We start from the raw sequence: 16,010 nt of genomic DNA on the forward strand, positions 1-16,010 counted from the left end.
TTGTGTGCTAGAATGTACCTGCACCTGATCTGGATGAACGAAGTCTGCTTATGTTCTCGTGTGTGGAAATAGTTTCACTCTGGAGGCTCCTTCTGGCTGTTTTCATGCTGTGTGTCTGTGTGTTGGAAGGCTGCGTTGGGGCGACAAATGCTTATACATTGAGGTCACATCGCACCACAGCCCGATGGTGTGTCCTGAATGTGCTGACTTCTCAGCCTCACATCTTCTCTCTCTTTTTCTGTTATGCAAGAGACATCACGCGCACACACACACACACACACACACGTATAATTCCACTCGGGCTGTGTGCGTCACACACATCTCTCCCCGTGCAGCTCTCTAGCTCCGTTCTCTTACGATTTTTTCCTGTCCGTCTCCGTGGCAGGGATGGTTTCGTTATGAGCCAATAGTGAGTCAAAGAGCCGAGCAGCCGCAGCGTTTCTCCCATAAGGGGGTCGCAGTGCTCCGAGGTCACCGCCGTCTCCTTGACTTCGCAGAGGTTCACACCTTTTCCCGGCGCTCATCAGCATTCCCATCCACACGCCGTTCTGATGAATCAGATAAATGTGTGTTCGTGAGCGCTGAGTCACCTTGTTGCATTCCAAAAGCCTTTTAATTTTGCAAGGTGACACACTTGATGCTGGTGCTCCCACATTACAGGATAATATAGAGGGTGTATAATAGAAGGAAAAGAGACGCTCTATCATGTGGGAGGTTTTGCTGTCAGAGATGATATTGAAGCACCACGGGAGCACTGTTTTCATAATAACACTCATTATATAACTCTGAATCAGGTTTATTTACATGGTATCAGTCTCTAGTTGAGCAGGGCTCCATTTGGCTATGCTGGTTGTGCCGCATGTCATACAGTGGCAAGGATGTGGAAACCAGCTTTGATGAGCTGCATATGGCACATGATATTCTAAATGTCTCCTACTGTCAACAAATCCCATGAAAAGACCGAATCAACGAATGGATCCTTCTAACAAGCATTGTTTGTGCACCCGGAGCCTGACAGATCTTATTTCTCTGTGCCATATAGAGCTCTACTGTTGCCCAACAAATATTAAAAGCACGTCAATGAGCCACTCACATGTTCCTTTATCACTGTAGAGCAGACACTCACTGTAGTTTATTTAGACTCAATCACGAGCACACCGTCCTACTGCTGGAAATACTCACCAGAATGTGTATTCGGGGGGCTGAATGATGGTCACCAAGAAATACACTTTTAAACTCTGCTGTTTAATACAATGATTTAGTATTTTTTTTTAATTAAAGTATATATTTGTGAACTTTTTTCTTCAGGAAGAACCTATAGGATTGGGTCCGACAGGAAAACGTGGATGAAGTTGAGAGATGGACTAACGTTTGGTCTTTTTGTGACAATAAGAAAACTACAGAATAACAGTAGCCGTATCCTTTAACTGCTGCCTGTTTAAATGTTTGCAGCTGTCATTTAGTTTGGCCTTTGGACAGTTGCAACTGTTGGTGAAGGCAGTACTTTCCCCTGCAGCTCGACCGATATATCGGCCTATATTAGCCTAGCCTAGAGAGTAGGGAAGTTACCCAAAGACTAGCCAATGCAAAGCGCCTGAGTGATTCAGCCTGCTTTATTCAACACAGTTTTAATAGAATTTCTGCTTCATTTGATCGGTACACCGTGTGCACTCTCTCCTGCCAAATCTTCAGGACGCTCCCAGATGCTCTAATGGGGGAGAGGACAGAAATTATGTAAAGTTATCTTGTATTTATGAAAACCGGATCTGTTCAAGGATGAGATTTAATCTGTGCTACAGTAATGGCTGCCAGATAATTTTTTAATTGTGCAATGCTGTAAGTCATGAATGAATCATCTGTAAGTGTCCTGACTCTACTCTTTACATTGAAAGTAATCCTACTCTCTGTGTTTGAGTCTCTGTACAGTATACAGTATCAGATTTCTGTAGATTTCCTAGCCAGGGTGGGGATGGAAAGTGATTGTTATTCTGGTGAACCGGTGTTGGGTTCTCTGCGGTCCAATCCGCTGCCCCTACTTACATGGTTGATTAATAGTCCTCGCTCCCTGACCTACATGGCTTAATTCTGTTAAAAGATGTCTCCCCCTGAGCACGGCACCAAACTGGGACAGGCAGAAGATTATGTCGGACCCAGAGAGTCAGAGACTTGAATGTCCTCCCTCCTTCCCTCCCCATGTCCTGTTCTCATTTCCATAGAGAGCATAGTTGGTCCATCAGCCCCTCATTTCTAACAAGCTGGCATTTCTAGTATCGCCTCATGTTTGATATGCCTCTGCACAGGAAATTACATCTAGCCTGCTTGGGCTATTTTATCTTTAAAAAATAGATGCTCAGTAGATTTCTGAGCTGTCTGTATTTTTGTGAGTCAGTGGTCCTAATGGTATGTTTGTCTGTTTTCCATGTAATAATTAGCTCAAAGTCTTCATTTGCAGAGCGATTCATATTGAGCGTTCAGACTGAAAGCAGCTGTGTTGGTGAGAACATGTTGCGCCAGGTAACATTATACCTGTTGAATATCATGCTAGCATGATATTCAGCATGATATATCATGCTAGCATGATATTCAACATGCTATCATATTCATGATAGCATGCTCCCAAAACACATGTAGGTCTATATTTAGTTTTCATTCTTATTTGCAGCCAATAAACATCCGTTGTCTTTTCTTTCTTAAGATATTGGAATAGCATTGACATTGGCAATAGTGAAAACTATTAATTCCAGCAATGCAAACGCCCCACGAAAAAATACCGTGGCATAGATTTCTGGTCATGTCGTCCTCCCCTAGTTGAAGGAGAGATTGAATCCTCAGACAGAAACGCACTGTGCTTTGGTGTTTACATTTCTATTACTGAAGTGGGGGAAAACAATATCAAGGACCAACATGGGACATCATCACAAAGTCATGCTTTGCTTTTTATCATCAAGCATGGTGGCGCCCCGTCAGTCTCACTTAACCACTGGGTAATCATTCCTCAGCCTCCACAGATCTGCCTCTCGAGAGCGGACTGCATCATCACCACAATCAGCTTAGGGCCCTGAAATGATTGCTGTCCTCTCTTGCCCTTGAGCTGAGCCCTAATCTACCGGAAAAACAATCAAAGTAAAAACTGTGGCACATTCAAAACAATAGCGACAAGCAGTCAAAACAAATCTTTCCTGGTTCTCATTATTTTCAAACCGAGCATTATGTAATTATCGTAATGCATGTTGTCGTTGAAACAAACTTGTATGCATCATATTTTTGGGATATTTGGCAGACTACATTTAGTAATGTGCAGCCCATATTGAAAGCAAATAATGCTCTGCAAGGCTCCTATTGAACTCCTATTCAAAACCGCGGAAATACAAAAAATACAAGGTTTATATTATATACTAAGCCATCATCAACATCCAGAGGGACATGACATCGATACACTTTGAGGGAGTTCAGTTGTACTTACTGCCAGAGATGCTGTCGTCATTCTGAACTTTGTGGATTAGTTATTGTGGTATTGTCTCGTAAATCCACCACTCGGCCATCGTCCCATTCGTCTCTCAAAATATGCAGCACAAAGAATGGTTTCTTTTATCAAGACTGAAAAGATGCGTTGGCCTTTTTTTTGTTGCCAGTGATGCGTATTCACACACCTTTGCATTTATGCTCTCGCACTACAAATGCATGTTATCCCAAAAGGTTCCCTGCCATCTTTTGGCTCTGTGGAGGAACCCCTCAGCCAGTGTTTCCGGCTTTGTTGTCAGAGCCACTGCCAAACCACAAGTTTAGGATTCCCTGTGCGTTGCCCTCTATTTTTGGCAATGATTCATAGCTCTTAGCTGACAGACCGCTGTGGTACGGCTGAAACAGATTGGTATGGGCCAGCTTGTGCAAAGGGGGCCGAGTGTCACTAAAGTGTGGGAGAACGATAGAACAATAGAGCCGTAGCAGAGTGGATGTCTGTCACTGGATAGTCCATTGTTTAGTGAAGTGGAGTCTCCATCATGCTAAATGTTAAATGCTAACATCAGCATGCTAACATGCTACCATACAGATGTTATGCATGTATAATGTTTACCATTAAACTCTTTGTTTAGGATTGTTACCATGCAAACATTTGATAATTAGCACCAAACACAAAGTGCAGCCGAGGCTCATGGGGAATACCATTAGTTGTGCATTTTATTTGATCTTAAACATAAAATATTGGACGCATTTTTCTTTTCTTTTTTTAAAAATCAAGCACGAACATCTGTACTAAAATGTAATGGCAATCCATCCAAAAGCTGTCGAGACGTCTCACTCAAAAACAAAAACCGATCCATGCCATGTCCCCATGAGGGAAGCTGCTTATTTAGGGCAACTTCAGAGCTAATGTGTATTTAGTCATCCTAAAAATAAACTGGAGCAGAGGGGGAAGCATATGTTGCACATGGAGTGTCAACTAAATACGAAAAATGTAAGTCAGATGCCCAGAGCTAACTCTAGACCCGGTGATGAGAAAAAACCCTAAACGTATCCCAGAGGGACATCGGTTGTCATCGCTACAACTTCAGAGACTGTATATAATAGCAGCAAAAGATGACAGGGAACAAAACAAAATAAATAGTCTACCTCCCTTACACCGCTAGTCGCGGGCCTTGTTTTCTGTGTTGTTTCCCTGCCTCAGCTGTGCGGCCCGTGCTCCAGGCCGAGTCCTGGACTGATTGGTAAAGCTGGTTTTGAGAAAGAGTGGAAAGCATCTGTCTCAGCGTGACGGGGTCCTTGAGACTCGAGGCCAGATGAAGTGTGTGTGCCGGCCGGAGCCAAGAGGCTGTTGGAGCGCTGGAGCGTTACATTGGTAGAATGACTGGTGGGGGGGTTGGGGGTTGGTGACCTTCTCCTTGTGTCCTCGTCTGATAGAGTCTCCTAGAGCCGCTTGCTTCCTTCTACTACCTTCTTGGCACCTTTCAAAGGAAACTCTGGAAGAGCTGCTGCTCGGGCTGACAATTTGGGGTCAGTTGTTCTGTTGGTCGGTCGATATGCTCTTGTACGACCAAATTCTCCTTGGTTTGCTTCTTAATCTGATCACTTCGGGAGGCGGGAGGGGCATGTGTGCCTTATTAAAGCATACATTTGCACTGTTTGAGTTCTCAATTCCTAATTGAGCCAATTTAATACTGTTTGCTGCTGTCGAAAACATATTACAAAGAGAGGGCATCTGCAGTGTCAACCCTCAACTCACAGTAGTCAGTCTTTCTCAGGTGACCTCTCATGGCCACGTAGTCCTACAAGGTGTCATCTCAGTTGGGTCCACAGAGTTCATACCATTAATGTATCGACACAAAACAGCAATCAGCACAAGTGGCTGCCTCCCATAATCTTAAAAGCATTTTCAGAAGGACCACGTGTTGGCAGGCAGCTTCTCCACCCAGAATAATCTCCCCGGAAGCATAGAGTGTAATTAACAGATGGCCCCACTTGTTCATGAACTGATGTTGAGGATTTGGTGTAGTGTTGGCATTAGTGGCGGTACAGTGGCGGACAGTTGGGTCAGGCCTGTGTTTTATTGTGTGCTTGTGCATGGAGAGCAAAAATATTTTGACCATTCAAGGGCTAATTAACAAACCTTTACATCAAAATAAGACTTAAAATAAGATTCTTCTTCACCTATATTCAGTGCGTTTTTGTTTTGCCCATCTGCCCTACAGTGTGTTACTCTGCTGCTCTGGACTGTAGCCACAGCAATCAGGCTTCCACTGTAGGGTGAATGCACGGTGGCACAATACTTCCCCAAAAGTGAAGCCACAACATCTGGATCGCCGCCTGGTGGCTGGCTGTTCATTTAGGAAGCGTTTGATTTCATATGCAGCATCATTTTCTGAGAGGAGCACGCATGTTAAACGTAAATGACGCAGTCGAACATTTAATTGTGTGAAGCCAAAATCAGTTACTTGTGCAGCCCAAGCTACAACGAACGATATACTCCAGTTACGGTGCGTTCACACCAAATTCGCGCCGCATTTGGTGTAATCGCGTCATTCGCGCGAGACCATTTGTGGTCTACGTAATGATGCCGATTTGTAAAAAGTTTGAATTCATTCGTTTTGTTAGTTCTCTCCGCAAGACGACAAGCAATAACTTCAAAAATACTTGTTTTCTCAATGGAGCTTGGATCGATTGGTGCTATTCTATGCTAACACTGTAGCAGCTCCATCAACACTCAAAATAACGTCATCTACACGTAAATACTGCACCGTCTTTTTCCTTCTTTGTACCATATGGTTTACACACATACATTTATACACAGTTTCGTCCGGTCTCTACTAATATGAGGTATTGTAGAGCTCAGGGTGAACACCTACGGCTACAGAATTTGTTTCCTGATTCAACAACGACAGGACGTCAGTGATGACAGGAGGAGCATCTCAACGCCGATAGGCTATCGTGCCCAAGTTGAAAAATTTCAACTCACGCGAAATTTGCGTCAATCGCGCTGCGCCATCGCAAATTTGCGTCTCATTGCGTCTGTTCATAGATTTTGTATGTAATCTACTCGCACGAATAATTCGCGCCGCGTTTGGTGTGAATACACCTTTAGTTTGTTTGTCTGTAAAAAATGTTGAAACGGTTCTTAGAAGTAGTATGATAGTCTAAATATTTCTGTGTATTCCCTTGTGTATACACATGCCTCAACGCTTATTTGGTTTGTCATACGGGTTTATAAGTAAAGCAACTTTATTTTGCACAGTCAAGTTTTTTTGTGTTTTTTTTATTACCTCAGAATTTGCTAACAGCAAGACTTTTCCTGTAACATGCCACCCTAAATATACCAAGAACAATAAGTAATTCAAATTCCTGCGAGTAAAGTAACTTACAGCTTGTACCCTCACTGATGTAGCCCTGAGTAACTTCCCAGCGGGTCAGTGGAGCAGCCAGCAGAAACCTTCCTTGGATAGATGAAGGTTAGAAACTGTGTCACGCTCCAAGACTTCTAGAGGGGAAAACAAGCTGAGGCCAGACAGAAAAATATAGACTGGATGGATTTTTCAGGAAAAGGAGCAGACATCGCTGGCGTATTCTCCACCCTCTCCTGCTCGCACTAGAAACAGGCTGTTTATTAAAAGCCTGGAGCTACACCACCTTTGTTCGGGTGGAGACAAAAGGCAGCGGGGAATGGTGAGCAGGTTTCTGCTGCATTCGTATATAATAACAGAAATGAGGGAAATCTTTCGTCGTGCTCGTGTGTTGGAAAACAGCCAGTGTTGTCTGTTTGTTCTCAAATGGGATAGATAAGTAGGCATGATGGCGAGCTAGCCGTCCCACGTGAGGTCAAACCTAGTGCTATTCCAAGGCAGAAAATAAACGTAGAGGACCAAATGATGAACATATTGAAGTGGAAGAAATGAAACCTATGTTGCACTGTTGTCCTGCTGTGGTAACACTCTGCTTCTCCCTCCTAACAGATATGCAGTCGTCAGAGCAGCGCTGACACTCCCGACTCTGGTTCAACACAACCATGGAGTCCTCCTCGGAGTCCCAGCAGGAGCCTGAGAAAACCTTGGTGAGTCAACACACTCGCATATGCAGCTAGTGCCACAAGAAGAAGATAGCCAATAACCTGCTCATCAAAAAACAGGAATTATCAAACAATCGGGAATGCATAAAAAAAACCATTATGGTGCTTTGAAATGGTAATAGGTCCTTGTAACTGCTACACTTTTTGAACCTTGATTAACTTAAGGTGCTAGCTTGCCATGGGCTTGTCCGGCTCGCTGTGGCAGACACTGCACTTTTCTGCCAGTAATTAAACTTGTCTGAGGTTCTGCGTATATGTGTGTCAATAGATGGACGAGACCGCTACACTCACTTTAGCTGCAAACACACACCCTGTTTCACAGTCCGACTGCACAATATGTCTTTAAATTGTAACTGTTGTCCTTTTTATTGGTGCCTTTTGTGTTCAGTCCAATGTTTGTCCAACACAAGAATATTGAATATTATTTATTTTCAAGGTTTAATTCAACAAGCAATAATTTGTATTTTAGCAGAATACTGAAAGCAGCAGAAAGACAGAAATGAGTACACTTGAATATCAGTTGTTAATGGCAAGTTAAATCGTTACGTTATCGCATATTTTCCTCATATTGTGCAGCCCTTCTTCATAGTAACGTAAATGATGATGAAAGAGCACTGAAAATCAAAAGGGCCCAGTCATCCACATGTTCTTTGTTATGCACAACAATATTAAGTTGCTGCTACTTCCTGTTTGGTGTTGCAGGTTGATAGCGCCATACTAGAGGAAACCGCAGCTTTAAAATGAAAAAGTTCTGCACTGTCACAATTTTGACTTTATAAAGTGAAGTTTCGTTATTTGAAGTTAAATTTTTTATGTTTTTGTAGATTGTTTGTTTTTAGGATTTTACAAAAATAGAAACAAACAAAGCTAGGAAACACTTTTGTCTTTGGCTAGATTCATCTCATTGACCTTAAAAGAGAGGAAATACTGTTGGGAATGAAAGGGAGCGTGTTTGAGTTATTATCAGCATATATAAAAACTAAATTAGTGACATCAATAGAATTATTAACGATTATTAATAATAACGGGGCACCACCCTGCGAACAGGGACCAATAACCAAACTATAAACTAAGTCACTCAGGGTTAGCGTTACGCTGGGAGGGGCAGGACCAATACCACATAGGTCCTTCCACTCTCCCCACATGTGTCAGCCTCCCCTTCACCCAGAGCAAATACTTAACCCTGGGCTGACATTTTTTTCTTCCGCGCATATTCCATATCATAGCAACCAGATGCAACCAAAGCTCACAGCTGAAAGAAATGCTGCGCATCCAAAGCGCTCTCAGCTAGCGTTTTCAGAAGTGTCTGGCATTTTCAGCTGGGAAGAACTGCTTTGGTGGACACATTTTTGTATAATAAATATGACAAATGAGATATTTTGTGCATGTTTAAATATATGTATAGCTTCTGTGTTTTCCTATGATCACTTGGTAAACTATTATTAATGATTGTGAGGAATCACTAACCATAATCAGTGAACTTCTACAGTCTCTTAATACTGGTAGCCCACTAAATGGATTATTTTATTTAAAAGAAAACGTATATTATAGATTATATTACAACTAGTCCTCCATATTACTCTTTACCCTTCAGGTAGTTCTCAGTCTCATAAAAGGTTGGGGACCCCTGTTCTAAATTAACCTTCAGACAGCATGCACCCATTCACTCACCCACACATAGAATACCACTCCACTTCTCTCAGCTCTCAGGAGTGTGATTCTGCCCTTTCATTTCACCTTCATCAAAAATCCCCAGTAGCCATTTTTGCAGCGAGCAGGAGGGCAATTATAATTGCAGATAACGAGGGTGATAACGGTTCCGGCCATCTCTCCCACGGGCCTCCGCAGACAGTGACACACAATGGGATCGAATGGGAGCCGAGCTAAAAGCCCTTTCCTACTTCTTTGAGTCTTTGCTGAGAGTGGGAGTGAGTTTTAATAACACTTCATGTCTGCTAGTAGTGCGAGCTAATTCCTCCCTCCGCCTCCTCCAGAGCTTATTTCAGTGGCCGCATAATCAAACTGCTGATGCATGAATTGATTTGAAAGCCACGTCGGTATATCTACTGTGTCTTTTGAATGCTTTCTTTTTGATTGAATTGAATTTTACAAATGTGTACCTCTCTCTGGGCCATTGCGTTACTTATCACCCGCAGTGCCGGGACGGTGTGAGACTCGGGCTATGGGACGTAATGTGTGGTTGTCCGGTCCTGCTGTTTGCTAAAAAAGGGCCCGTCGGTAGAGATGATTGCTCCCAACGCGGGATGAAAGGCTCTGGGAAGCACGCCAGGTGTCTGGTGCTCTGACATCCTCGCAGTCAGGAGACGCTTCAGGAAGGGTTTATGGCAGCCAGCATTCAGTCTGCTGTCATTTGCATTGTACATACTGTAATGAAAGAGCTGGTGACCTGCTGTTCCGAATAGACGGCAGTGAAAAGGCACATAGACAGACATTATGCACTCCAACAATGGGTTTGGGGTAGCTTAGAGGTAAGGACACAGGATCCGTGACAAGGGGATCACTGACTGAGAGGATTTGAGCGGCTGAATGAGAAAAAAAAACGTTCATCCTCGGTGGCTGTTGAATTGCCCCTTTGGCCAGGCTCACCCCCCCATTTGTTCTAGAGGTGCTTTACAGTTGCCAACAGTACAAGACTAGAAGCTCCGAGATAAGCTCAGGTCTCTCTCATAAATGTTTTTTAAAATGTAGTCATTGCAATCCCTCAGGAAGCAACATGGGTACCATTCCCATCTGACGCAACACGCCACAAACCAGTTAGCATCAAACATAATGAGACTCATAATACGTCCAGAAGGTTCATGATTGAGCCTTCGTATGTCAGAGTTTGAGTTCTTTATGAATAAAAACGTAAAGAATTGCCCAAGTGTGCATCTCTTCTTGTTTACGGCACATAAAGGCCTATATATGACAGTCTGGAGGCCAAGATCACTTTCGTAATAAAAATCGACAATTGGTGTGTCCCCTAAATAGACTCCTTCCATGCGTGTCAGGAAGCCCTCCACGTCTCAATAAATCATCAGCATGAAAATCTAAACCGATATTTGATTACAGAGGCTAACCTCTGGTTTCCACCTGGCACCACGTTCCAACTGCAACTTTTCTTTCGTGTTTAAGAAGCACAGCGTTTCGCCTGCCCGATTGTGTTGACTTGATTTGGTCCTTATTCCTTGATGTTTGTGCATCTACCATAAGTAGTAGGCTGAGTAGTTTATTATTTTTGGTCTGTTTTAATCGTGTTGATGTTATTTCCTGCTTTGTTGTTCTCTAGCCTATAGACAAAGTTTAATGTCGTCAAAAAATCGGTTCTAAACCTTTTGGTCCGGACGGAAAGATCTCAACAGCTACTGGATGGATTGCTATGAAATTCTGGACAGATATTCATAGTCCACAGACAATTTATGCTCATGAGTTTGGTGATCCAATTACTTTTTATCAAGTTCCTCCAGCATGTCAAAAGCCTGACAGTAAAACATCTCAACATTTGCGTAATCGGGTGGCACAAAATTTGGTAAAGAAATGCGTGGTTCCCCTGAATGCCTTCCAATGACTTTTGACTTTTCCTCTAGCGCCACCCTGAGGTTGACATTTGTGGTGAGGAGTTAAATGTCTACTATTGGATGGATAGTTGTAACTGAATTTGCCGTTGCATCCACTTTTGTTCAACTTGCCGTATCTAGAGCACCTAAGAAAAGTTGTCACACCCTTGGAAGTGTTCATGTTTTGTTTTTTCACACAGTGAAACAGTGAATCAAAGTAGGTTTAATGTCTTTTTTTCACCGAGCAACACAAAATAGTTCGATACCGCTGCTTCAATTAGCGCTGACCAACATTTCCTAGAATTTGACAAGATCAAGAGAACAGACATGGACTGAATGCCTGTAGAAACTGCCTTGTGGCTGCATTGCATTGAGATAAGCTGATATCTGTTCCTCTGCTACCATTGATTTGATTTTGAAGCTTTTGCCCCGGTACCAACAAAATATAAATCTTTATTTAAACAGCAATGTCACAGAAATGCAAGATCCAATGCCAATAGTGCACATTTTGATACCACTGTATTGATTAAGCTGGATTTTGCTTTTAAAAAGCGTCTTAACTGGCAGAGACGGGGTCTTGGTTCTTAGACACACAGAGCCACAGCCTGTGACAGCAATAAGCTATGGGGGGGGGGGGGGGGCTGAAAGAAGCCAGAGGTAAAAATTGTCTTCAGGCGGCTCTTAGGGAGTGAGAAGCCGAGGCTGCATCAGTTTCTGCACATCAGTAGTGGGACCCGGGGTGCTGTTGACAGAACCGAGCTGACAGCACGGGCTGATGAGACACATTCTCACTACTAAAGTAAACAGGAAGAGCAAGCGTATTCTCCACGGCTTAAGCTTGGCCTCAGACGCGGATAAAGGGAACATTAGACGATGTGGGGGAGGTTGCCGATTTTTTTTTTTTCTCTCCAGGATTTAACCAAGTGCTGTGGAGAACCTTGAGTGGAGTGTCTTCTGCCAAGATTTGCTCAGTCCTTTCCCTGACAGAAAATCTCGAGGTGGTGGGGGGAGCTATTGATTTGAAGGCAGCCATCAAGGCAGTATGGATTTATTAGCACAGAGAATGGAAAAAGGCAGGGGGCATGTGTGTGTTCCCTTAAAGCAGTGATTCTCAACTGGTGGGTCGCGACCCAAAAGTGGGTCGCGGACCTGTTTTCAGTGGGTCGCGGGCCTTTGCATGACAAAAAAACAAAAAAAAAGTTGTGATTCTATTTTGAAGGGCATTTTTTATGCAGCGGAATTATTCCAGCATTTACGGCACTTGTTCAGCGGTGCAGGAAAAACACCGACCAATGCGTTGTGAATCACATCACGTGATGCAGCTCAGCCAATCAAATATGGCCATTCTGACAAGTTTCCTGACTTGAGTGAAATGTACAAACACCACACACGGGGAGAGACGAGGATACAGAGAGCAGAGCAGGACTGTTGAGGTGAGAGTTGTGGTGAAAGTCAAATCATAGGACGATCTCCAAAAGAGAGAAATGTCCAGAGAGACCAGAGTCATTAGACTCTGACTGGACAGACTCATATAGGTGAATTCTTCCAACACTAATTTCTCTTTTTAGAAGATGAGAAAAATATAATATTTTGGCTTTTTCACTTCACCCTGAATGAACTGAATTTAAAGCTGCAGGGCAATTCAGTGAAAATAACTTTTCTAAAATGAATTTCGTTACGTAATTTATTTTTAAATCCATTCGTTATTGTACTTGAAATAAGAATAACATTTATTTATGTATTTCTATGTATTATTTATAATCCATACAGTTAAATTTGAAAGCTGAGAATAATAATTGTTCTTTATTTGATTTGACTAGCCGCGACCCAAATTATATATATATATATATATATATATATATAATTTGGGTCGCGGCTTAAGGGGTGATGGTGGGTCCCGCAGCCAGACCAGTTGAGAACCACTGCCTTAAAGTATTGCTTTTTAAAGTAGGATCCTTTAGGAATTGTTTAAATCACACTAAGCACTGTTTTTCCTCTGGTGTGAATTGATTAGTGCGCACATGAACACACACGTACACACGTCTCTTGGAGTTTGGCTCGAGGAGGGTAATATATTGTCAGCTGACTGGCTACAATTATGATGAAGTATGTCTTCTGCTGGCTTCAATGCTGAGAAGAGGCAATCGTGTCTGACATGGTGTATTATATGTGTCCTCTTTTACAAGTCTATCCTGTAGCTATTATGTGCAGGTACTTTATAGTCCGATATAGGGTAGTACCCACTGTGTACAAAACGTCATATACTATAGGAGGATGATGTACTTTTTTCTGTTATGTTTTCCTCCCAAGGATGGAGGAAAAATGCAGCAGTGCATTTCTCTGAGCATGAATGAGATATTATACCGTGGAATATGCCAGACATAAAATGTATTCTGAATGCGTCTTTGCGATATGGCAAAACATAAACAAAGTTTCCTACCGGTTAATGTTGATGTATATTGAAATATGAAAGCGTAAATTCCCAAGAAGTAAAGTCAAAATCTGAATTGTTTGAGCTGCAAAAATAAATTTGAATAATAGATAAATAAATTGTACGAAATCAAACCCGTTTATTGTATATTTATAACTGAATTGCAGCTATTCTCAAGAAAATGAATAATGCCGCACCAAATTACTGATATTTTTTTTTACTCCTGCCTCACTCACTACCATAAATGGGTGCTTTGTTATTTCTTCCTCTTTGAAAAAACGTCAAAGTCACAGACTGAATCGCACTCAGCAGGAGTTTCCTGCCAGCAGCTGAGCTCTTTAGTCAAATTAAAATGGCCAGTGTTAAATTGCAAATGAGCTTTACATTTCTGAATCTGATGCACTTTGTGTATTTGACTTTTACTATTTTCAGTCGTCTTGAAGGAAGTTTTGGTGACTTGCTTTGCCACCGCGGAGCACTTCAAGGAACAGTCCTTTTTTGTCAAGATGCAAATGATAGATTTCATCTAACCCCATGATGTGAATCATGTTCATACCTCTCAGCAGACTAGATGTGGATTACTCCGTTACAACTGTTGCTTTGTAGGCCTGATAAGAAACAAATTGCCAGTTTCCACTATGTGAAATAAGCTTTTCAGTACTCGAAACAGCAGCTACTGCATCTTCAAAATAAAACTGATTCTTCCAATATTGACTAAATGTAGGTGTTCATTTTCAGCCCCACACTCATAAAGCTTGTTTAACTCACATCCAAACAGTCAACACAAAGACTCCATATTCGGAACCAGGGTTGCAAAACTTCATTGCTTTTTTTCTAACCGTTACAAAGGCAGCGCATACCAGAGCCACGCCTTACTTTTCACAATAAAAGCCTTAGAGTATTTCGCATTTCGTGTCGTTTATTTGCCCCGTCCCTGATGTGTAAAGTCCTTCAGAAGACTGATAACACTGTCATACCTGTCTTTAGCCATCTGTCACCTGTCACCAGCCCACCCTTGAAAGAATGCAACAGACGCGTATCTACTAGCAAACAGAAAATGTGCCAAAGTAGACGGTGGCTTTGAAGTGACTTGCCAGGAATATAAGTTAACAAAACAACATGTGATATGTTGTGTTTTCACACTATCTTAAGTTTTTTACAGTACATTTTACTGCCACCAACTGAGTTATTAAGTTCAAAATCATATTTCAAGCAATCTGGAGACAAAGTTGGTGAGAACAACAGCAGGCTGCAGTCATGTTGTACCATTCTTTAGAGCCAAGAAACTACCCGTCCCTTTTGTCCTAATTGCAGAGTACTGACAAAAATGTTCTGTTGTGCAAAGTAAACACAGCAGACCTCAGTTTCACCTTGCCCGAGGACACTACATGTGTTTGTTGATGACACGGAAACCATTCGGCTGAATCTGGTTCTGCAGATTATTCACTCTTATGGAAGGCCGGACTGTGTTGCTGCCTCTACAAACGACCTTTTGGTTAATGCGTCTACAGTAATGACAAACTCTCCAACGTACGTTCAATTCCACGTGGCTTTAAACGGCCCCCGCTGCCCCGTGTGTGGCAAACAGTTAAGCAGGTTAATGGAAACGGTAGCACAGGAGTGCATTAAAGCTTGCGTTATTGGGCCCGTAATAAGGTCACAGGACGGCTGCGTCGTGCATGCGTCGTCCTTTGGGGGGGAGGGGGGGCATCCATGATGGCCCGGGAGATTGGCCCGCTGACTTCGGTTTATTGGCGCAGAAGGGCCATGAGCATGAGGAAGAGCCGTGTGAGTGCTCCGACCTGCACCAATAGCAGCTTCAGCACACTAGATCCTCATTGTGGCTTTCAGTTGAGCCCTTTATAAACGGGCGACAGACCACTTCCTCATTTTGTGGCTGCGTGGTGTTTCGCTGGTTCGTCTGTCAGATGATGTTTGCCGGACAAACGTGTGTAAAAGAGTTGCATTGTACTTCGAAAATGCCTGATGGGAGGTTCTTAAAGAGAGGAGTAGATGAAGGAATCTGTTTTATGGATGGGGTGATAGCAAGAGGGAAGATCATGATTCCAGACTAAAAGCTGAGGAAGAGTAAACAAATGCAGACGATGTAACACATTTACAAAGTAGGACAATTACTTGTAGGAGGAGAAGAAGAAAAAGAGGAAAGGGCACTCATCAGAGGGAGAGAGAGAGGCTGGAATTGTCTCGCTTACTCGTTCTCTCTGGCTTGTCTCCTCCCTTCAGTGTTTAGTGTGTCTGTCAGTGTGTGTGGGAGAGACGGGGCTGAGCTCAGTGGCTTGTCGTACCAGGTTTAGTCCGACCGAGAAGCTGTGGCGGCGACAAGCTCACGACACACGGTACGCATTTCCTCTTTCTTTCGAGCGAGCCTCAACACCATCTAGCGTCAAAGCAGGAAACACGAGCTGGCGGATTGGACTGCGTGTGAGGCCGAGATGAAGTTGATCAT

The 16,010-nt window shown here is 42.9% G+C and overlaps 2 protein-coding genes across 9 annotated transcripts in view; one reads left to right on the forward strand and one right to left on the reverse strand.

Moving 5' to 3' along the window:
* Positions 1–16,010, reverse strand: part of zdhhc17 (zDHHC palmitoyltransferase 17) — a 59,536-nt gene that overhangs the window by 36,305 nt on the left and 7,221 nt on the right. The window contains exon 2 of the mRNA XM_076076012.1: positions 358–548. Within this exon, the coding sequence (XP_075932127.1) occupies positions 358–448 (91 nt within the window). The 5' untranslated portion in view covers positions 449–548. The remainder of the gene's footprint in view (positions 1–357; positions 549–16,010) is intronic.
* The window catches only part of osbpl8 (oxysterol binding protein-like 8), a 74,672-nt gene that overhangs the window by 8,253 nt on the left and 50,409 nt on the right, over positions 1–16,010 (forward strand). For 6 of the 8 annotated variants that reach the window (XM_076076007.1, XM_076076001.1, XM_076076005.1 and 3 more), the window contains exon 2: positions 7,443–7,540. Coding sequence is in view for 5 of the 8 variants with exons in the window: in XM_076076001.1 (XP_075932116.1) it covers positions 7,496–7,540 (45 nt within the window). In the remaining 3 variants the exon portion in view is untranslated. Of the gene's footprint in view, positions 1–2,664; positions 4,993–7,442; positions 7,541–16,010 lie in introns of those variants that run through there. The other 2 variants (XM_076076003.1, XM_076076009.1) reach the window with 2 other exon arrangements.

The sequence above is a fragment of the Anarhichas minor genome, unplaced genomic scaffold (genome assembly GCF_050575085.1).
Source record: "Anarhichas minor isolate MPS153535 unplaced genomic scaffold, ASM5057508v1 ptg000055l, whole genome shotgun sequence".
Lineage (NCBI taxonomy): Eukaryota > Metazoa > Chordata > Actinopteri > Perciformes > Anarhichadidae > Anarhichas > Anarhichas minor.